This window comes from Sarcophilus harrisii, chromosome 3 (genome assembly GCF_902635505.1).
Source record: "Sarcophilus harrisii chromosome 3, mSarHar1.11, whole genome shotgun sequence".
NCBI classification, from domain to species: domain Eukaryota; kingdom Metazoa; phylum Chordata; class Mammalia; order Dasyuromorphia; family Dasyuridae; genus Sarcophilus; species Sarcophilus harrisii.
This window is the reverse complement of record NC_045428.1, coordinates 4,417,496-4,440,709: the sequence shown is the minus strand read 5'-3', so window position 1 is coordinate 4,440,709 and position 23,214 is coordinate 4,417,496. Positions and strand designations below refer to the sequence as shown.

Genomic DNA, 23,214 nt, shown 5'->3' with positions numbered 1-23,214 from the left:
CATTACAGATACTTGAAAGCATCTAAGTGATGTTTGAGAAGTAACTACTGCTCTTGCCTTATTAATTCATGTCTAACTTAATTAAATGCAGACCCAAAATATAACTGCTTATCCAAATATTTATCTTTTCACTTTTTTTAGATGTTATGCTCACCTGAGATGCTGTGGGATCCATGCCCTCATTGGGAAAATTTCAATTTGGGAAATGTCAGTCAGCTATATGGGTAGTCTAAAGTTTACTTCCTGTACATCTGCCCTGACATCTATCTAAAATGGGCTTCTTTTAGCTCAGGGACAACTGTTCTGAGTGGCTGAGAGGGCTAGAAATCTAGTGCAAATTGCAGAGTTTATGAAGGACTTTAGATAAGAGTTTTCAAATATATGCTGCACCTTCATCCCTCTGATAAAGCACAAGTATAACCAAAAAAAAAAAAACAGTTGAGTCAATTTTTTATTTTTTTCTGAATCCCATGAAAATTTGATTAAATCGTGATTCAGGGTATGACCTCAGTGACCGATTCAGGGCTCTCTGAGAGCTTGAAGCAGATGTCAATCTGCCACTGACTTGTCTGGATTTTCCTAATTCACAAAAGCAGAATATTATTTCTTTTCCATGACTTATCTTTCATGAGTGGATGAGATTTAGTATGCAAGTCCCTTACTGGCATTGCTCTAAGTATTAAAAGATAACTCTATGTAAATAATAGGCATTCTAACTATTTATTTCTGGTTGTAATCCACTCCTCTTTTTGCCTCCTCCTTCCAGAGTCAGCCTGTGGAACTACTAAAAGAAAAGAAAGGAGGTGAAAACTGTACTTGCCAACTCCACAGAAAGACATTTCTGTCTGAATCGGCTGGAAACGACAATCCAGTGGAACAGGATAATTGAAGCTCAAAGTGCACGCCTCAAGACTGGCTAAGTAAGTTTCCTTGGACACATGGTAAGAGACACGTGCATTTAAGGAAACCAACAGAGAGAGCACGTTCCCAGGGAGCTTTTCCCATGTGAGAGTTGTGAGTAAACTGCTAAGCCCGGCAAAGGAAAGAAAAAGATGCTGTGAAAGTCTAATGTGAAAAGGAGAGTGAGAATGCCCTCCGGAGTGTAGGGGAGTGTGGGGAGCGTGAGGGTGGAGGAAGGGTGTTGGGAGGCAGAGCAATCTTAGGTGGAGGAAGGCAGGCACTTTGGAATGTGTCTCACAAAAGGTGAAAGACAAAGAATGATTCATTCTAGGAGGGAAACGGTAGAGCTCTTTCTCAGGACTAAGATTTCATTTATCCTTTGGTTTAGTTTGGAGGTGCTACCTTTAAAGACAAAAGGAAAAAAAAAACAGTAATGGCCACTTGGCACCAAGTTTACTGCTCAGATATTATTTCCTTTGTACCCACAATGTCTGTCAATAAAAGAATACCATGGCCAAGTGGGCAAAAGCCATGAACCAGAAACCCACCCAATGCTGCCAATGACCTCTGAGAATGGGAGCCTCTCTTTACCCCCATATAATGAATCAGAGACCAACCCAATGCTGCCGATGTCCTCTGAGAATGGGAGCCTCTCTTTACCCCCATATAATGAATCAGAGACTCACCAATTTTGCCAATGACCTTTAAGGATAGGGGCCTCTGTTTACCCCCATATAATGAGTCAGAGACTTACCCAATGTTGTCAATGGCTTTTAAGTATGGGGGTCTCTCTTAACCAGCATTTAATGAGTCAGAGACCCATCCAATGTGGCCAAATGTTCTTTGGGGATGGGGCACTCCTTTATCCCCATCTATAAAACTAGGAAGATAAATGATGATTTTCACTCCCTTGTATGGTGATAGAAAATAATAGTGTGGGCCTTTATTTTTAGGTCAGTCAAGATGATAATCATCCCCTCTCACTAACAAGTACTGATTCCAAAGAAATGGAGGTGTGTTTCTATTGATAAAGTGAGATAGCTGAAAAGTAGGCTGTTATATCCTACCCGGTAAAATCCTAGATATATGAAAAAATTATGGAAAAATTAAGTATGCTACAGATTCTTTTTACTTTATCATTGTATTCATTGATATTGTAATTAGCAACTATAATGTTGTTATTTCAGATATCAATTGGTCATCTTTGATACATGTCAGATGTATCTTCTTTATATTATGGCAATGAATTTTCTTTCTTTCCCTTTTAGTCGGAGAAGTAAAAAAGAAAGCACTTCCAAATCGAGTAGCTGTTCCAGGTGAAGTCATAAGATAGAGAGAGTGGGTAAAAAGAAGCAGGATTTATTAGTAGTATTATAATAACTAGCATTTATATGGTTCCTATTATATGTTAAGCACATTACAAATATCTCATTTTGTCTTCAAAATACTCCTGGATAGTAGGTGCTCTTAGTATTCCCAATTTACTGGGATAATTGAAACAAGGAGAGATTATGTGACTCATGTAGGATCACAAGTCTAGTAATTGTTGCAAGCTGGATTTCAACCCAAATCTTGCTGATTCCAGGACCATTGTTCTAGCCCCTGAGACACCTAAATGTCTATTTGTGAGCAAGTTTAGCACAATGAAACTACTTTTAGCAACTGGAGCATGGTCTGGAGAAATATGGGATCTGAACTATGATTAGAAGGAAGCTCAATATTCTGCCAGATGGAAGAAAAGGAAAATACAAAGAAGCCAAAGGAAATCACTTAGGCAAAGACCTAGAAAGATGAAATGGAATGATTTGTCCCAAGAAGAGCAGGAGTGTTTGGCTGAAATAGAACATGTTGGAAAGGAAATGCAGAGAAATGAGACTGGGGAGGTAAATGCCAAATTGATGATTTCTCTTTTATCCTAGAAGCAATAAGGGGCCACTGAAGGAGGGGAATATCTGTGAATCTGAGGAAGAATTGTTACAAGTTTAAGGATATCTATTTTATTGTGTATTGGAAAATAAACCAAAGAGAGGAAAGCCTAGAGACAGTGAAACCAATTAGAAATTTATTGTTGTACTGTAGGATGAAAATAATGAAAATCTGATAAGTGAGGTAGAGACTGTATGAGTGGAAATAAGTGAATAGAGATACATCAGTAAGAAAGAATGCATAAAACTTGGCAACCAGTTTGAATATGTATGAGGTGGGGAAAGGGAAATGTTAAGTTGAGAACAAAGAGTCAAGGATGACTCTAGAACTCTAAAATTGGATGGCCAGGATAATGGCTATGGCATCAAACCAAAGTGGGATGGAATGGGTTTGGGAAGGGGGAATGGGGATTAGACAGTGAGAAAAAAGTATTAAGTTTGGCATCAGATAAATTTAGCCTGAATATAACCTTGAGAAAGGCATCTAATGTTCATGAGACTTTGTCCTTCATTTGTAAAATGAGGAAGTTTAAATAACCGTTCTCTAATGTGCCTTCCAATTCTAAATTTAAGAGTTTACAGTAATGAGTTATAGATGAGTTTGACATGTCTAGTGAACATGCCACCTTTCCATTAAATTTATCTGTAACTTCTCTCTATAAACTTATCAGCTGATTCCTGTTCTACAGTCTTTGTTTTCTTCCCCTCAAAAAGAAAGTTGGGGTTGAGGAGGCAGAAGAACATATAGTATGTTTCAACAAGTTGACTACCATAAGAAAGTTAAGTTTCTCTAAGGCACAGAATGTGAAACATCAACATCTTTCCAACTCATTTCTAATGCAGAATAATTCCCTCAATGAGGAATGACAATTTTTGAATAGGGAAATAGGAAGTGTTATGTTTCTGAGTCCTATGTTCATTTCCTAAAACCAGCAGTGCATCATTCCAATCATTTTATCTTTGATTTTTTTCCATGAACTCTTTGATCCAGACAATCTGTTCCTTAACCAAGGAGCTTCTGTCACCATTCCCCCTTAATGTCTCTCATACCTGGAATTATCTCCAATTTTTTTTTAGAATTTCTAGTCACCATTAAGACTCAATTTAAATTTTCCATCTTCCAGGAGGTGACCACTCTAGGATAACCTTCCATCTAGTCTCTATTTATCTTGTATGCACTGAATTATATATGTCATATAATTCATTAGAGTAAACGCTCTTTGAAGGCAGAGACCATTATGGCTTCTTTGTGAATGCTTGGCATATATTAAAGTTAACAAATTTGAGATAGATTGATTAGATTGATTAAATAGGTAGATTGAATAAAGGTAAATATATGGGAGAATAAAGACACTTATGTGTATAAATTCTGTTCACACACTCTCATACTTCAATGAACATGATCCATGATGTAAAAGATTCTTCCAGGAGTCTCTTTTAAAAAAATAATCAATACTAATATAAATAGCATTTGAATTCAAAACATCTCACTTTAAAAAGCAGAATAGCTTCCAGGATACTGCTGAAACTCGATCCATTTTTAAAACAATACTTGTATTATAGAAGGTAAACAACAATCTACTAATTAGTTTTTTTCCCCTTATATTTATGAGAATCCTTTTTTAGAACTTCCTCAAATGAAAGGATCATTTCTTTTTATTCCTGTAGGGGTTTTCAACAAGAGGATAATATTTATAAACTACCCAAATGAAATTTTCATTGAAATGAAATTTGGATTGGTCATTTAGGGGGGAAAGGGAAGAAGCAAATTTTTAACTATATTTTACATTCTTTTACTCTATCCCAAATTTACTTAGTCTACATTTAGGGGGGAAAAATTGCTCTGGTCCCTAATTCTAAAGGATAACAATGTTATATTACACATAAAATCAGCAAAAAATTAAAAAAAAACCTAATTCCTAAAGTTTTTTATGTACTTTAGATCCCAGACTATCAATTTAAACATATCTACTCAATTAGATGGTTTATTCTGTAAATAAAAATCACCATAATCCCGATAAACAAATAAGTTGATCATTTCTTTTCTCCAATGGAATGACCACTTTTTGATCTACATTCAGGATCCATGTGAAAACAGCATATCCCTGATTTATGATGGGCATTGTAATTAATCAACACATACACACACACAAATAAATTCAGGTGAATGGAGAGCACTACTGGCAACCAAGTAGAAGTGGGAGAAAACACATGTGGGAAGTTACATTTTAGTTAAACTTTGACAGGAAATCTGATTTTCAAAAAACAAAAATGAGGAGGGAACAACCCAAACACAAATGGAATCCTGTACATAGACATGGAAGATCAAACACTATGATCAGTTTGGTTGGATATGAATGTATATAATATATAATAAGCTAGGATAGATTGGTTGGAATCAGGTTTGTTAAGTCATTAGAAATTAAATAGATGAGTTTATGTAAACCATCAACAAAGAGTTTATGTAAATCATTGACAGGGAGTTCTTTGGAAAGTCAATAATAATAAATAGTATATAATAATAAATAATAAAAAGAACTGACATTCATGAAGCACTTAATATGGCCAAGTACTCTACTAAGCCCTTTAAAGTTATATCATTTGATCTTCACAACTCAGTAAGGTAGATGCCATTATTTTCCCCATCTGACAGATGAGTAAAATAAGGCAAACAGAGTTTAAAATACTTGCCCAAGATCATACATCCAACAAATTAGTAGCCTGATTTACATCAATCGATTCCGATTCCAAACTTGATTTGTCCATTTTGTTTTTATTAATAAATCCAGTTGGAATTCATTGAAATTCAACTCAATAAATATATATATACTCAACACCTACTATGTGCAAGGCACTGGGACTAGGAATTTCAAAAGTGAAATAGCACCTTCCCTCAAGGAACTTGCATTCTGCTTAGCTGAGGAAACTAACAGACACATAAATGAGCACCGATAATTTTCAAAGAGTATTAGCAAGAGGAGGGAGTACAAAGGCCCTTTCAAAAAGATGTGAAAGTTCTCCTTTTCTGGGTGGTAGGGTAAGAAAGCCCATCTCTGTTTGATATTTTTCAGAAGTCTGACCGTTATATAATTAAAAAGTCAATTTCCAAGTGATTCAGATTTTTTCCCTTAAATTGAAAAATGAAGCATCTCACAATAGATAATGAGAGCAAATGACTCTCATCGTTTATCCTCTCCAGTCAATTTGTCTTACAAAGAGGACTTGTCTCATGATCTGTTTAAAGGCTGCATTCCAAAGCACAGGTATAAGGTCATGAGATCAAAGAGCAAAACTATTTCCAAAGTGATTGAAAAAGTTTGAGAAGAATATGTCCTTTTGACTTCCACTGGATAAAGCCTATTTCAGTAATCCTGCTTTCCCAGAATGTTCTGTTAGATAAAGTCATCCTGCCATCCTGCCATCTGCCTTGCTGTTGACCCCTCTACTCAACTGGAATTGTATCCTAGGGACCAGAATAATGCACTCAACTTTGGAGCTTCAATCTGAAGCTGAATAATTCTAATTAATAGGTCAATGCAAATTCATCTAACCATCCCTATTGAGAGCAAACCAGGCTTCCATTTCAACCAATCCAATCCAATTTGTCTTGGTACTGATACCCATAACTTAGCCTCCCACTTCAACCTTCACATATTTTGCTACTCTAAGAATAATAATGAGAGTAAGAGTTGGATTGCTTCTGAACAGGGTGAGATCCAGATAGGGAAATGGACTTAGTATCAAATGACAGGACCTTCCATCTTGTTATTGCAACCTGAGGCCCACAGGACTTTCCTCCAGACTTGAAGGTAAAATCTACTCTGTGTGAGATCTTTGAGAGTGGGGAACAATTGACTTTTCTATTTATATTCCCTGTATCTATCACAACAATTTCGTACATCATAGGCACAAAATAAATGTTTGTGTTTGTTTGTTTTTCCTATTCACTCATTTTCAAGAAGTCCCTAATTAAATAATGTCCTGGATGACAGAAGTGACTTTATAATGTTCCTTTTTTTCTAGCAGAGTATTGGGCACACAAAAGGTACAAAATTGTACATTTGATGTGTATATAATATGTGTGTACAAGGTGCTCCACATGTCAATTTTTTGGAGAAAGGAATCATTTTCATCTGATTCTTCAGTGCTAATGCAGTGCTGGACTGTCATAGAGAGGTTCATCTTTTCTGTTGCTATTTATTTGTTTTGTTTTAAACTGAATTGAATCAAATAGAACATGTGTTTATCCCCCAGGGTATGCAAGGACAGAATTGAGCATGTAGGGAAGGGTCAACAAACACTTTATGAAATGATCACCAAGCAGCTGAGGAGCCATGACAATGAGAGCTCCTGCTGGTAATAAGTGGGATATTGTGTCATTGCTATAAGGAGAAGATCCCAAAAAGAAATAATGAGAAGTATGTTGCGCTGTCAAGTTTCAAAGGATAATATGGATTGTGCAGATCAAGTCTCTACAGAAAGATTTTGACACAATACATGTTTCTGTGGCAGCAGCAAATAGATGGTACCTTCTCTCATCAGCTCTTGGCTGAATATTTATACAAATGTTCCTGTATCTCAGCTTCTTACTCTTGGAAATATATAAATACAAACTCCACAATCTACTCAAGAAGAAGTGAAACAATTGGGACTTCAGACGACATGAGATTTTATCTGTACACACACATATATATGTGTGTGTGAGCACAAACGTGTGTAGGAATATGTGTATGTATATAGTTTTGTTGGTCATTGTTTAGTGATTTCAGGCTTATCTGGCTCTTCACGAATGCATTTGGGGTTGTCTTGGCAAAGATACAGAATGGTTTACCATTTCCTTCTCCAGCTCAAACAAGGAAATTGAAAAATCGAGTTAAATGATTTGTTCAGGGTCACATGACTAGCAAATGTCGGAGGCCAAATTTAAACTCAGACTTTCTTGACTCCAAGACTCAATCCACCGCACACTAGTTGCTCGTATGTATTTTTTCCTTCACACATACACACACATACAAATATACATGCATATGTGTGTAGATATGTATATTCACAGCTGCACTTTTTAAAAAATGAGTCTTCATTAGCATTTGAGATGTTCAACCTACTCTATAGTATTTATCTTTTTTTTTTAAAGTAAAGCAGCCTGGCACCTCCCAGTTTACAGTGACCTTGGGATTTATGGTAATTCGGGGCAGTGCCACTGACAAAAATAAAAGCTGTTACTTTTTGGAAGCAGGATATGTACATAGAGATCATTTATTTCATCTTGGTCCCTTCCAGATACTAGAGAAAGGTACTAAGTTAGAAATGTCAGAACTAAAAGTAACTTGAGAGGTCATTGTCTCTGTGCACCCAACTATTCATGACTATGTTTAAAAGTTGCATTGCATTCCCTTATGTCTATGTGACACATTTAGGGGCAGAATGAATAATAAGTTTAATTGGTCTTCAAGTCAGGAAGATCTGGATTCGACTCATACTGGCTACCATGAGTCTGGCCAGGGAACTTAAAGTCTCAGTACAATTGGTACTTATCAAGGATGCCAACAAAGGGGTTCATCTGCATTGGCAAAGGGGCATCCCTTAACGGGGAATTTTCTCTACCAATAGAATTACAGGTCTAGTCCTTTCCCCTTATTTCACATATATTGTATACTTATTGACCCATGTGTATGTGTGACCCCTACCCCCTACCCCAGCTAGAGCATAAGTTCTTAAGGGGCAGGAGTGACTTTGGTTTTCTTTGTATAGCACTTTTTACATATACATTACAGTAAGAGGTACATTCAAGACTAGAACCCAAATTGCTTAACTGCTGACACAGTTGTCTTCCTGTCATGCCATGTTGTCTTTCCCATCCAGCTAAGTCCGTAATTAAATGGTGTCCTGGATGGCAGAAGTGACTTTATAAAGTTCCTTTTTTTCTAGCAGTGTTGGGCACAGAAAAGGTGCAAAATTGTACATGTTGGGCACAATTCTGTTTCATATTAAAGTTAATTTTGAGGGATGGTGGAACGAATCCTAAAGAAGGAAATGGAAAACTACTACAGTATCTTTGCCAAGAAAACACTCCAAGGGGTAAATAAGAGTCAGACATGACTGAAAGGATTAATCAAGCATCTGTTGCAGATATGCATTGGGGGGGGGGGAGTTGGGGGAGTGGGAGAAGGGAAAAAAAAACTTTTTCCTCTAGGCCATAGCTCCTAGCTTTACTAGTAATCACATAGCCTGTGCTGGAGAATGCTCATCCCTATTATTTTCTCATCCTCCTGTCACATTAAAACAAGGATAGACCTTAGAAATCAACTAGACTAATAAGACCTTTCTGTGAATGGGTCAGCACAATGGACAGTTCCTATCCACAGCCTATCTCCTCCCCCGCTAATGACCTTTCCCATTTATTCCATCATTGAAAACATTGAGGGAAAGTTTAGCCACTCAGCTTCCTTTAATAGTAAAGATTATAGGTCCCCATTGCACACTTAGCAGTATCATTTACATACTTGCAAAAAATAATGCAAAGCGGAGTCTGTGGAGAAGTATCCCTGAAGGACTTCAAACTATCACAAAGGACAGGGCGTCCCATACTTTTCACTACTCAACATATCCAAAAGTCAAATCATTATCTTTCCCCCAAATTTTTCCTTACTTCACAACATCCTGATCACTATCAAGGGCTCCACCATCCTTCCAGTCAATGAGGCTTGCCAGCTCTCTGGAATCCCCAACTCTCCATTCCTGCTTAGCCTACATATAGTAACTGTTTAAAGGCCAAAGTCTCCCAGTGCATTCAGAACCCTCTCCAGTCATACTGATTTATATCTGAAGGCTCTGGAGCAGAAAGTGATGTAGGACATCTTGCACAGCCATCACTCATTCAAGTCCAATTCACTTGTATGTTATGATATCACCTCCTTAATGAAATGATCCTCTTTGAAAACAAACAACAACAAAAAATAAATAAGAACAATGTGTCTCCAGTGCTTGCCATTTCTATTTCCATATTTCTTTTATACATCCCTTTCCCTCTATTCTTGCTCTCTTTTCTGGATTATCACAATTACCTTAGAAATAGTTTTTTTCCTGCTTTACTTCTCTATCCACTCTAGTCTCTTTCATTCAACTGTCAAAGCAATTTTTCTAAAATATGTCTGCCCTGTGTCACCCTCCCCTATCATGATTCCCTATTACTTCATAAACCAAATAAAAAGTCATAACATAGTCCCTTCCTAATTTCCCATCTTTTTAGTCATAATCCTTATTTCTACACACTAGGATTTGGCTACTGTCTTTTCTTTATGGTCCCTTACACAGGGTATTTCCCTGCCTATTTCCATATTCTTTACTGGCTTAATACCTGGGATGCTGGTCTCCTCACCTCCCTTTTAGTTTTTTCCAGTGTCACCTCAAAACCCATCTTCTGCAGGAGGCCTTTTCACTCACTATCCCTCTATTGTTAAATCACTATCCCTCTAAACCTTACCTTCAATGATAATTCACACTCTTTCTAACACTTTCCTTGCTCCTCACCTTCATTCTATTTCTAACTTAAATTTTACATGTAACCCTGCTTTTAATCCCTGATTCTATTATGTCTGTGCAGGTATGTGAATGCATACATAAAATGCATTGTTATTCATGTTTGTATCTCCCGTCATCAAACTTTATTTTTTTTTAATTCTTTCTTTGTTTCTGCAGAATTTAGCACAGTGCCTAGGACATAATAAATCAAAATTATGTATATCAAGCCATCAAAGTTATTGGGGGCCTTAGTTTCTTTATATGTAAAGTGGAGATAATTATAGTCTTGGTGAAGTAAGTATATGGAGGAGGGTATTATGTTTTGCATTTTTTTTCTTATCTCCAGTGCTTAGCACAGTGCCTGGAACATAGTAAATGTTTAATAAAAGTTTACTCAATGATTGCTTAATATGTACTTATTTACTGTCTTCCTGAGGGTTGTTGTGAAGACTAAATGAGATTAGTATATGCAAAGTGTGCTGCAAGCTTTCTAGCAATATCAATGTTAGTTATTATAATTATCAAAACAATATTATTGCACAGTAAGAAACCATAACTATTGTGAATTAAGAGAAGCATCAGAAGACTTTTCTCAACTACAGCAAAAGACATAAACAGAACTAGGAAAACAATATACCTAGTGATTACATCGATGCAAATGAAAATACCAAAAAGAAACAGACAATTAATTCTGGTTTGTTATATTGACCAAGCTTTCTATGGCAAAGAGATGACAAAAATGAATCTCACACTTGTTGGCACCACTTTTCACACATGATATTTTATCTCCCATATCCATATTTTTGTACTGACTGTCCCATAACCTTGCTTCCATCTCTTAAAATTTCTGGATTTCTTCAAAATTCAGCTCAAGCATTAGTTTCTGTGGGAGGTCTTTCTGGTTCTCCCATCTGACAAAACTATTGCCTCTGACAATCACTTTCTATTTTATCTGTATATTTCTTTTAAGTCCCTAGATATTTATATGTTTGTCTCATACCTTCGAATATGAGTTCCTTGAGGGAACTGCTTTTTTTTTTCTTTTTTACTTTGGGTCTATTCTGCTCATCACATAGTCTGATCCACAGAAGGTAGTCAATAAATTAACTTGTTGACTGATTATTTGTTATGTGGTCAAGAAGCATGATATGAGACCTAAATATATGAATAGATTCAGAAGATGTTATCATTTAGTTTTAGTAGAATGCTTCTCTTTTTCTTTACTTACAAAGTAGTTATGCTAGATATTGTTATAGGAAGTGAGATGTAAACAAAGGTGATGTAAAAATAATATAGTGGAGTATTGAAAATAATATTGATAAAAAAGAAAATATAATGGTTGGTTGAAGAAATTATTGGCTTTAAAAATGGACAAGAGTAAAATTCATGTTTATGTATAATTGGAAAAAATAAAATAATATTAAAAATAAAAATACATAAAATGATAGACAAGAAAAAGAATAGAATGGAAAAAAGACTAGTGGGAGACATGATAGTTTCTGATGAACTAGTACATGCATGAGGGAATTGGCTTATTCTTTTTAGCTCAAGGGAAAAACCAAGGAACAATAGGTAGATATTAAAAGACAAACAAAGGGTTGTAGAAAGTGTTAAAGAAAATCTGTCTAGTTATCAAAAAGTTAAACTGCTTCATGAGAATTTCATAGGTTAGCTCTTCCTGGAGGCCTTGAAATAAAGAGTGAGTACCATTTTGAGTGATATTAGGGTATGTTCTAGAAGCTATTCTTTTTCAAATATCAGTTGGCTTATAGAACTCTTCTAATTGATGATAGAAATATGAAAAGCTGTAAGCAATGGGAAAATGTCGAAGAAGACAAGAGGACAAAGAAAGGATCAAGAATGCAAGTAGAGAATTTGTCACTGGCAAAGAGGACAGTGACCAATCCTCTGACCCAAAATGGATGATAGAGATAGTATAAAAATACAGGTGCTCATAGTTCAAGCTGTCCAGAAGCAGAATAGACTCCTTGCCTAATAAATTAATGAATTTTCCATAACTGAAGGGGAATGTGAGACTTAAAGACCAGTTATTGGATATGGCATGAAGGAGATTATAATGAGCTAGTCCAAATACCCTCTGGAGTTATTTTCATTCCGAAGTTTTGAGAAATCATATTCTAGTGAAAAGGGCACTGAATTTAGGATCAACAGACCAAATTTAAATACTGGCTCCAGTACCGATTAACTGTGATCTGCCAACTAAATCAAAATGAGTGACTAAGGACCAGAATGCTATATATGTGGGAAGGTGAATATTTTTCATAACATGAATAAATGAGCAAGACTGATGCTAAGGACATGTCACTTTCATGAAGATTCATGTTAGAACTCTTTCTGGCTAAAAACTAGACTAAAATGTCAAGGAAGAAAATGTAAGATAGCTCTGATCATGATAAAACGCCCAAGAGATGGAGATAATACTGGAAGTGGAAGCAGAAAGGCAGGTACTGAGGCTTCTTTTTAATTTGCCTTGACACCTAGCATAGTACTTCACACACAGTTAAACACTTGTTGAATGTAGCGTTGAGGGCACCAAGAGCCAACATTTGACTTCCAACAAATGTAGATACTGCTATTTCCCATGATCTTCATAAAGCATCAGCCATAATTCAGATTTCCTTTTTAGTGTCAACTGTCTGCCTTAGCATTACCACAGTTAAACTTCTAACATTTTAGAGAACTATTTATAATCTATTTATAAGACTGACCTCCATCTTTCTTACCCTCTGCCCTCTCCAAATAATCTTTCATTTTGAAGAGGAAAGCAAAAAATTAAAATCCATTTTTGTGCCTATGTGGAGTTACTAAAATTGGGATCAGAGTTTTATAGTAGAAAATACTTTAGAGTTCATCTAGCCCCACAGTTCCTAGTTTACTGATCTCAGCCCCTGGTGGACTTGAAGTTACTACAAGGAATCTGCAAATTCACATGAATCTCAAGCAATCTATTTTGAGACAAACTCTGAGAGCAGCAAAAGAGCACCCCATCTCATTCAATGACTCAGTATCCTAAATACTAAAGAGAATTTCTAAAGATTGAATCAATGCTGTCTCATTCGATTGCTCATTACTTTTTTCTCCAAATGCATAGTAGATATTGCTTTGACTAATACAAAATTCATTTAAAACTGTTAAATTCAGATGTAATGAGGAATGATTAGAATCTATGAATACTTGGGTTTCTCCAATCCATTGATAAAATTATAGGTATAGGAAACATACATAAAAGTGAAGGGTTTCCCTCCTTTCAGTCTGTGAAATGGTCTACATGCACTTTCTATAGGTATAACTTGAATAAATTTAATAAAGGTAGTTGAGGCACAGGCTTCAAACAAGATGTCACACATAACTCTTAACAAAATGGGTCAATCTGGCAGCCTCAGCAAAACCAGTGACTTCAAGAGGAGGGAACCCTCTTTCATGATACAGAAAAAATCAGGGGTCTTGGTAGATATGGGGGAAAGGTGATAGATTGTTGGCTTGGGACAGAAAAATATGGCCATATTGAAAAAGGTTGGCTGGCATTTAGGTCAAACATGGGACCCATCTATATCTTGTAGTCTTTGCTAGGGGATCACAACTACCAATGACTGTCTCCTTGGAAGAGATAAAATTCTCCTAATTATGCAAAGGAAGACAACATATCTTTGAGGGATGGTAACAAGTTAGCTTGTTGAGCTTAAGAGATTTCTAGGAAGTATCCCAGGGGATATTGACATGAGAGATAACAACTTTTCTTTTAAAATAAATTTAAGCTAGTTCAGGCATTTTCAGGCATGTCTGACTCTTTGTGACCCCATTTGGGATTTTCTTGGCAAAGATACCTCAAAGGCAAAACCGAATTCCTGAGCTCAACTCAAGGACATAGAAATGTGACTAAAGGCAGATGCAGACTTAATTATAAAAATCAATATAGCATAAAATCAATTATATTGGAGAATCCATACAGTAGAAATCCATATAGAAGAACTAGAGGTGACATTAATTTTTCTCTCTTTGGGTACGAAATAGGTTTTTAGACTGATTTAGCAAAGTAATTGAAGTGTAAATAAACATCTTTTTTTTTGAAATCTGCAAAAAAAAATCCTTTAATCAATTTAATGGAATTATAGAGTGACTAGTCACTGGATAGCTGAAAGCTCGAGAATGCTGCCAGATAGACTTAAAAAGGAAGTTAGCTAACTCTGAGGTAATTTTAATAATAACAAATAAAGGAAGAGCAGTATTTAGCAACTGCTTTCAACTTTGCATAGCTTATTTCATTTTATCATCCCCACAACCTCGTAAGGTAGGTGTTATTATTATCCCCATTTTATAGAAGAGGCAGAGGGTAAGTAGGAGCCATAGAGCTGAAACACAGGTCTTTTAAATTACATATCCATCACTCTATCTGCTATATGACCTTCCCAGACTGAGAAAGATTTGTCTCAGGCATTATAGAGAAAAATCAGATATGGAAGAAAAACTTAGTTCCTGAGAGAATCATTATTCATTTTCCCCATATGCTTTTTCCACCCTTCCTAAGTTTTCTGAAATGTGACATTGTTGATCACCCTACACTCTCCAGATTTTCATGACTGTTTGCCCATGATCTGTGTGATAACTCCTCAACTGGCTCTGTTGGATGTTCATCCACATAATGTGTATTCATTGTGAGTGTTCCTTTAGGCTCTATTTTTGGTTTTTTTCTCTTTTTTCTTCTATGCTGTCTTATTTGGTCATCCTATCAGCTCCCATGGTATCACTGATCTTCTGTGTACAGAAGACACCTTAATCTGTAGATCCAGCTCTTATCTTTTTTCCAGACTTCCATCCCTGCATCATGAATTAACCACTGGATGTTTTACAATTGAATGTTCTACAGACATCTAAACTCAGCATGTTCAAAAGTGAATTCTTAACATGTTTGCTGAAACCCAAGCTTATTTCAAACTTCTTTATTTCTGTCAAGTGTACCAGCATCCTTCCAGATGCCCACATTTTTAAGACCATTATCTCTCAACTTCTCACCTACATATTTGTGTTATGCTCTTAAACATAATTGTTTGGCAAATCTCATCCTTTCAACCTTCACAAATTCTCCTTTTTATATTCCTTTTCTTTACCCACATACTCATCCCTTTACATCAGTTCTTGTAATAATGTCCTAATTCTTCCTTTATTCCAACCCATCCTTAACACATCTGCCAAAGTAATTTTATTAAATTGCAGGTCTGAACATGTTACCCTCTATTCAACAAATTCTGGTAATTATATTTCTTCTAGTACAAAATATGAGCTATGTGGAATTTAAAGTTCATCATAGCCTGTACCTTTTATAACTTTCTAGGTTTGTTCTATATTGCTTTCTTTCCCACACTCTATGACAAACTGTCTTTATTACTGTTTCTCACAGCTGTTCCTTACATTTCTCACTTCTTTGTTGTTGTGATACAGGAGCCACCTGCCAATGGCTGCTGGAGGTCTAACTCAGACCACTAAAATGGATCTCTTCATGTGAGATGATGATGATGATGATGAGATGATGAAGAAGATGATGATGATGATACAAGGAGACTGAGAGGCAGTTGTATTCTCTGACCTCTCTCCTCTTCCCTCTTGCCTCCAATTTATTTCATTCCCAATCCACAAGGACCATCTGTGAAGGCTGCTTTGCAACCTCTTCAAGTTTATGATTCACAGCTGTGGAGGCTCTTGGAGAACTGACCTGCCCCTTCACCCAGAAATGGTCCTTAACACCTTGTTTGGCATTGACTATTCCCCATGCCTGGATGGCTCTCTCCCCATGCAATCATCTTTTGGAATGCCTGTTTGGACACTCTGTCCAAGTACCACATTTGCATGAATCTTTCCTTGGTTTCTATGTTGTACTAACTATGGATACTTCTTGTACATACTTCAATACACTCATGATGTTTTCATCATCAGAATGTAAACTCCTTAAGGACAGAGGACATTTCAGTTTCATTATTGTATTCCCAGTGATAGCACGATCTCTAGCACATTGTACTTTAATAGATCTGAATTGCTTGCTTGAATTTTTTGTATTTTGCTGTATTTCAGAATACAGGAAGGGGAGCAGATAAACTTGTCTACTAGGAGATGCTCACATCCAGTAGAAAGCAGACTCAGACAGCCCACCCACAGAGCTGAAGTGTTATATGGAAAAGAATGGGTCCAGGAAGCCTCAGGAAGCAATTTATACAAAAATGAAGCTACAACCAAAGGAAACTACAGTGGGGAAGGGGAAGATGAAAAGAGGAAAAAATAAACAAAATATTTGTGCTAGAAAGTGTTGAAAGTGTGAATCACCTTGACCATATTTACTCCTTATATATCTGTCTCTACTAGGATATTATCTGTGGGAGGTCAGTCTTTTCATTTAGACTATATTGTGAAGAGAGAAAGACTGTTTTATTATTATGGTTTCAATACTTTTTTCCTTTGAACTAATTATTTCCTATGTTAAAAGTGCATACATTGGTAGGGGCTTTTGACCTATTTTTAGAAATGCAGACTCATAACATACCTTAAATATGGGATAATAATCTTTCAAAGGGTCCTACTTGTGTCTATGGGTCCAGAGGAGGTAATATACATACTAATATTTTGTCAACATATATTTTCTCATTCCACAGATACTAATATCACAACTATTGTCATGTGATAAATTTTATTTATTTTTTTAAAGCTTGGACATCTCTTCCTATTCCTTTATTTTGCTGATAAGGAAACTGAGAAGCCAAAGTATTAACCACCTTCTCTAAGGTTATACAGAGAATAAATATCGGAGCTTGGATTCAATTTTGGGTCCCTAGAAGTGCAAATTCCTGCAATTTTTAAGTCTATTTGAGCTTCTTGCTACGGAAGACTTCCACACCTCACTGGAATAAAATGTTGAACTCTCTATCTGCAAGAATAATGCCCCTGACCCAATTCTAGAAGGGAACACATTTTCAATTGGTTTTCCAGGAACAGCTAAGGAAGGGTTTACAATAATCCACACCTGTAATATTTTGTAAACATCCGTGTGCCCAGTTGTCTCTGTCTGGATTAAGGGAGTTGTCTAAGTAACAGACCAAAGGCTGTTGTCCAAAATCAGATTGTGTTGGGTTGTTTTTGTTTGTTTGTTGGGGATAACTTAATTTTTTTCCCATTTTTAAAATACCATGTTCAAACAAAGAAAAGTGATTAGATAAACACTAAGAAGAAATAATCCTGGAATGATGAATATGATCGAATGTTAGCCCAAAGACCAATCAATAATTGCAAAATGACTTTGTAAGAACCACTGAATTTCCAATTTGACGAGTCTGTTCCACATATATACACAGAAACAGACTCCCCAGGAGGCATAACCAGTGTCTTAGCAAGGAACTGATATTCAGCAAGATGGAGTAAGAGCTGAGATAGCAAAGCCCTTTTTTTTTCTTTTAGAGGACATAGCATTTCACAAGGTTTTATTACAACTGGCCCTGCATATCAACAGAAGTGAGCTGAGCTTTATCTGAGAAGGAAGGAGGGAGGGAGAGATAAAGGGAAGGAGAAAGAAAGGGGGAGAACAAGTTTTGCACTTTTTTCACTGCTCCATTTTTTACAATTATTCTTCTATGTCTGTGTTATTAGTGAAGGAGCTGGACATAAATCACACTAGCTGTTTAAAAAATGTCTCTGATATACCACGTATGTGGGAGAGAAATAGCTTTCTGTGCCCAATTTGAAAAGCAATAAGGTACAATAGAGATAATACTGGATTTTAAGTTCTGATGCTATGAAGCATGTGACCTTAGGCAAGTCATTTAAAAATCTGAGCTTCAATTTCCTTATTTGTAAAATAAAGGAGGGACTGGACCAGATGATCTCTAAGATGCCCTCTATCTCTAAATCTATGAATCTAAAATGCATCTTCAAAGTGTCAAGAAGAGAATTCAGTCTGACAAACTGGCAAGAATCCTTCTGGATGAAGATACAGGGTAGGATCGGCACAGGACTTTTATAGAAAAAGGCTTTAAATCTCCCTGAGATCTAGAAGTATGAGACAGAAATGTTCCAAAGAATTAAAAAATGAAAAGAAAAAAAAATCTGGAGTTGTTGTTCTTCCTAATTTTTTTCTCATTGCTTCAGCTTTGTAATTAATAAAGCATCCCTAATCCAGTGGACCAACATTGCTCAAGTTCTTTGGAAACTTTCAAATACAACACAGAATGGTAGCTAGTAGTACTAGTAGCTAATATTCAGTATATCTGTACTAGAAAGTTTTCATTGCTGTTACCATTAATAATAATTAGTTTTATCACCATCATGAATATAATGAGTTCTGTGATCATTACCAAAATTGCAACAGCTTTGTATCAAAATCTGGCAATTGTCAATAGCTGGAATCAGTGAAAACAAACCAACAGCTGTGAGTCTGAAGACTTGAATTCTCCAAATGAAGAACTGGGTTCCAAGCTTGTTTCAGACACTGAGCAGGGAAGCCAGAGTAGTCACTTATTTCTCTGTACTTCAGTTTCCTTAACTAAAATTAGGGTCTTAAAACGAGATGACTGCTGAGCTTTCTTCAACCTAATTCTCCCTTTTCAGTTAATATTCTTGTTATTATCATTATATTAAAGTGAGAAAGAAAGAAAAAGAAAGAAAATAGAAAGGAAGGAAAGAAGAAAGGAAGGAGGGAAGGAGAAAATAAGGAAGGAAGGAAGGAAGGAAGGAAGGAAGGAAGGAAGGAAGGAAGGAAGGAAGGAAGGAAGGAAGGGAGGGAAGGAAGGGAGGGAGGGGGAAAAGAAAGATGGATAAAGGAAAGTTAATGGCTATGAACTTAATCATTACATGGGACCAGCAGAGTGACATTTCATTTTCTTGTTACTGTCTTTTAAAACACAGTGTCCTAAAAAAAAAAAAAAAAGGACTCCACTGATTTAGATTTAATTAGAAAAATAGCTGTCCTTACTGTAGTCACTGTTCTCGTCCTTGGTTCCATCAATTGTCCCATCTGGGTGCATCTGCAGGAAATATCCCTGCTGGCTGAATAACCTTGTCACAATTCCTTTCAGCTGGGGTTCTGCAAAAACAAAATAAAATTGTTATTCATACTTTTTTAATTAAAAAAAAAAAGATGGTTAAACAGGTCCACAAGTTGTCAAAAGGTATCCTGGATAAATTATGCATCCCTTAAGCAGTCTGCCCATAGCACAATTCAAAATGTATTCAGAAGAAAGACTATCTAAATAAGTTTTTTTTCTCTTTAGAGGGAAAAATCACAGTACTTTGTAGCTATCAACGAAATATAAATAAATGAAAGCTAATTACTATCCATTGAATAGCTAAGAGAATGCAAAGGAACTTAAAAACAAAGCAAATAAAAAAAAAAACCAGATTCTCTCTGTTTTGTCCCTGATGTTGCAGCTCAAAGACTTGGTTTGGATTTCCACTTCCATTTCAGCTATTGAATGTGATGGGATTCTTCTGCAATCTCTTTTGCCACCATGATTTGAGTACAATTAACAGCGTGCATTGTGCCAGACAATAGGCACTTCATAAAAACCTGTTGATTGTTGTTGATTGGGAGTAGATGAGTGGAGTCTGGGTGAGATTTGTTAGAGCCCTGTGCCCACACAACATCACAATAGTGTATTCCCAATGCTGACAAAAGAGACCACAAACTAATAGCCTTGTCTACCTGAGATATCTTAGAGGGTGCTTCAGATGCAAATGTTGTGCCTTTGGAAATAGGACTTCAAGGAAAATTTTGTTTAATTTTAATGACTGGTATCAATTTTTGTATCCCTAGCATAAAAAACCATGTCAAATACAACACAAATTCTTAATAAATGCTATTTTGTAGAAGTATAAAAGCAAATGTGCCTCCTTTCTATGGAGAATTGAATGTTGCAATAGGCAGAATGGCACACACATTTAAATAAGATTGCTAGTTTGATTGCTTCAACTTAACTTTTCTTTCTTCTTTTTTTTAGAGGGAAGGGTATGTGTGAACAGAAATAACAGGAAATATTAATGACACAAGAAAATACTAAAATATTATTTTGTGTAGGAAGTTCATATTGAATTATTCATCAACCAAGGTCTGATATTTGACTATTCCTATGACAGAAAATATAGGGAGAAATGAAGAAATATGTAATGCCTTTTTGAGGTAACATCACTAGTTTGACTCTTATAGCCATGGTGGTAGAGACATCCTTCCAAATGACCTATCAACCCCAATTATGAGTCCAATCTCATTCTTTAGTACCCAAACTCAGGGACATGGAGAAAGAACCCTGAACTTTGATGAACATTCTAGTGGTCTTGATTTGCTAAAGGGCCAACCATGTCAAACATGCTGATAATTTTAGAAGGAATTAGAAAAACAAATTGATATGTCAACAAGATTATAGGATGATCAATTCTAATGGACATGGCTTTCTTCAACAATGAGATGATTCAGACCACTCCCAATGATCTTATGATGAAGAAAGCCATCTACACCCAGAGACAGGACTGTGGGAACTGAGTGTGGATCACAACATAGAATTCTTTTTGTTGTTGTTTGCTTGCATTTTATGTTCTTTCTCATCTTTTTTTTTCCTGTTCTGATTTTTTTTTTTGTGCAACAAGATAATTGTATACATATGTATACATATTTTGCATTTAACATAATTTCTACTATGTATAACATATATTGGATTACCTGCCATCTAGAAGGGAGCTGAGGGAAGAGGAGGGAAAATTGGAACATAAGGTTTTGCAAGGATTAATATCAAAAATTATCCATCCATATGTTTTGAAAATAAAAAAGCTTTAATAAAAAAGAAAGAAAAATAAGTTGATAAAGTAAAACTGATAAAGACTGATAGTCTATAACCTTCTAAGTTATAAACACTGTCAGTCTAAACAGAACTGAACATAGAACTTGGACCTGCAATCCCAACAAAGAGATGTCCTGCTGAGATATCCTGTCACTCATATCAAAAGTCTGCAATTTCTTGGGGAGAGAGGGAAGTCATTCTATTAGAACAAAATGAAACCAAATTCTAATTGTGATTTAATTGCCTCAGGCTTGGAGAGGATAGGTGATACTCCATCTAAGTCCGACTGACCTATCTTTGAGGCTTGGCCATGCATGTAGTATCTGAAGGGGACTTGAACCCAGGTGTTCCCACATAAAGCTCAGAATTTAACTACTCTGCTTCCCATTATCCCATTATAGTCATGAAAGAATCATAATAAAAGTGGGAATTTGGGGTTATTTGATTCAAAATGATGTTTTTTAACTTCCCCTTCCTTCAAAATCCCCTATTGACTGAAGGTACTCTCACTTTCAAGATATTTCTTTCTAATTCTATTCCCATACAATCTTTCAAATTCCCCCCTTTTCTCCAACTCATTAGCTCCCTACCCTATTGAAGCTCTCATCACCGATCTAATAGACTATTGCAATAATCTCTTAATTGATCTTCAGCTGCTAGAGCTTTCCCTTCTCTAAACCATCAACAAAACCAAAAGATGATTATTAAAGGACAGTCTCTTAAGCTCCCTTCTTATCTATAGGATAAAGCAGCTGTTCTCTAAAGCTGGAATCTCAGATCTCTGATGATTGGCTCTAGCTTTCTCTTACCAGATACATGACTCCACTTTTTGCATCCCCAGTCCCAGTCCAATTAAATGGCCATTTAATCTCTGATCTCTGCATTTATCTCCTACTTGTGTTCATTTGCACAAGCCAAGTTCAATGCATTGAATGCACTCTTTCTTCTCATCTGCTTCCAAGACTCTCTATTTTCATTCAAGGCTCAATTTACATGTAACCCCTACATATTTGCACTGCCACCCTTTCTCCAAAACCATATGTAGCTACTTATTTATATCCCAAAGTTGTATTCTCCTATTAGATGGTAATCTTCGCGACTTTGTCCTCAGATCCTCGGCCCAGATCAATGTCTAGGTCAGCTGGAGTCTCTTCTTAAATTTCTGTTGAATTTAAGATTTTATTTTCCCACCTCATTTAGAAAACTTCTCTTTCAATGAAACCATTTCCAGTAATTTTCCATACATGGGCAAGGAGTTTAAAAAAAAACTAAGGATAGTATGGATTTTCCTTCCATTTCAAGAGAAAATACATTTGGGAGAGGAGAAAAGAACATTAGGAGAGAGCAATGAGACTAACTTATGGAGGGAAGGGACATGAAGAAGTTGCCCAGGTTAGGGATGGGGGTAGAGGCAGCAAACAGTCTGTAGATTAGCATCATTGAAAGAAACACATGACATAGACATGAGGGAGGTCTCCGATGCATCGGAATATGTGGCCTCCCTGTAATATTACAGTATTAAATGGTGTCTGCAAATTCTGTTTGCTTTTCACCGGGCTCACTATATTTATCAAAATAGCCTTCCTGTCATAGGAAGTTCTGCCAAGAGTGCTCTGGGAATTGGGGCTGATAACTCCAGTTGATGCTAATGAGAGGTGAGCTCCTGGGTCCCTCGAGTATCAGAGCTGGAAGAGCCCCCCCAAAAGTAATTGAGATGATCCAAGATTTTAAAGGCACTCTACTGTGCTAGTTACAAAGGAACAATCGTGCTTTTTGTGTTTGTTCCAATGAGTAAGTGTGTGAATGTGACCCCTACGCATTTATCAGTCTATAAACATTTGCTACTGAGTGCCAGGCCCTGTGTTATTCACTAGGAATGTAAAAAGAAACAAAATCCATATCCTGTCCTCAAGGATCTCCCAGTCTAGTGGAGGAAACAAAATATACACAAACTTGTATTCTCCACAAACAAGCCATGTACAGGAAAAAACAGGAATTAATTAAAAAGGGGGAGATACTGAAATTAAGAGGATCTGGGAAAA

At 36.3% G+C, this 23,214-nt stretch overlaps 1 protein-coding gene across 3 annotated transcripts in view; it reads right to left on the bottom strand.

Annotated features, from left to right (window-relative positions):
- Positions 1–23,214, bottom strand: part of FGF12 (fibroblast growth factor 12) — a 512,340-nt gene that overhangs the window by 152,989 nt on the left and 336,137 nt on the right. For all 3 annotated transcript variants that reach the window (XM_031957416.1, XM_031957415.1, XM_031957414.1), the window contains exon 2: positions 19,315–19,425. In XM_031957416.1, coding sequence (XP_031813276.1) covers positions 19,315–19,425 — 111 coding nt within the window. The remainder of the gene's footprint in view (positions 1–19,314; positions 19,426–23,214) is intronic.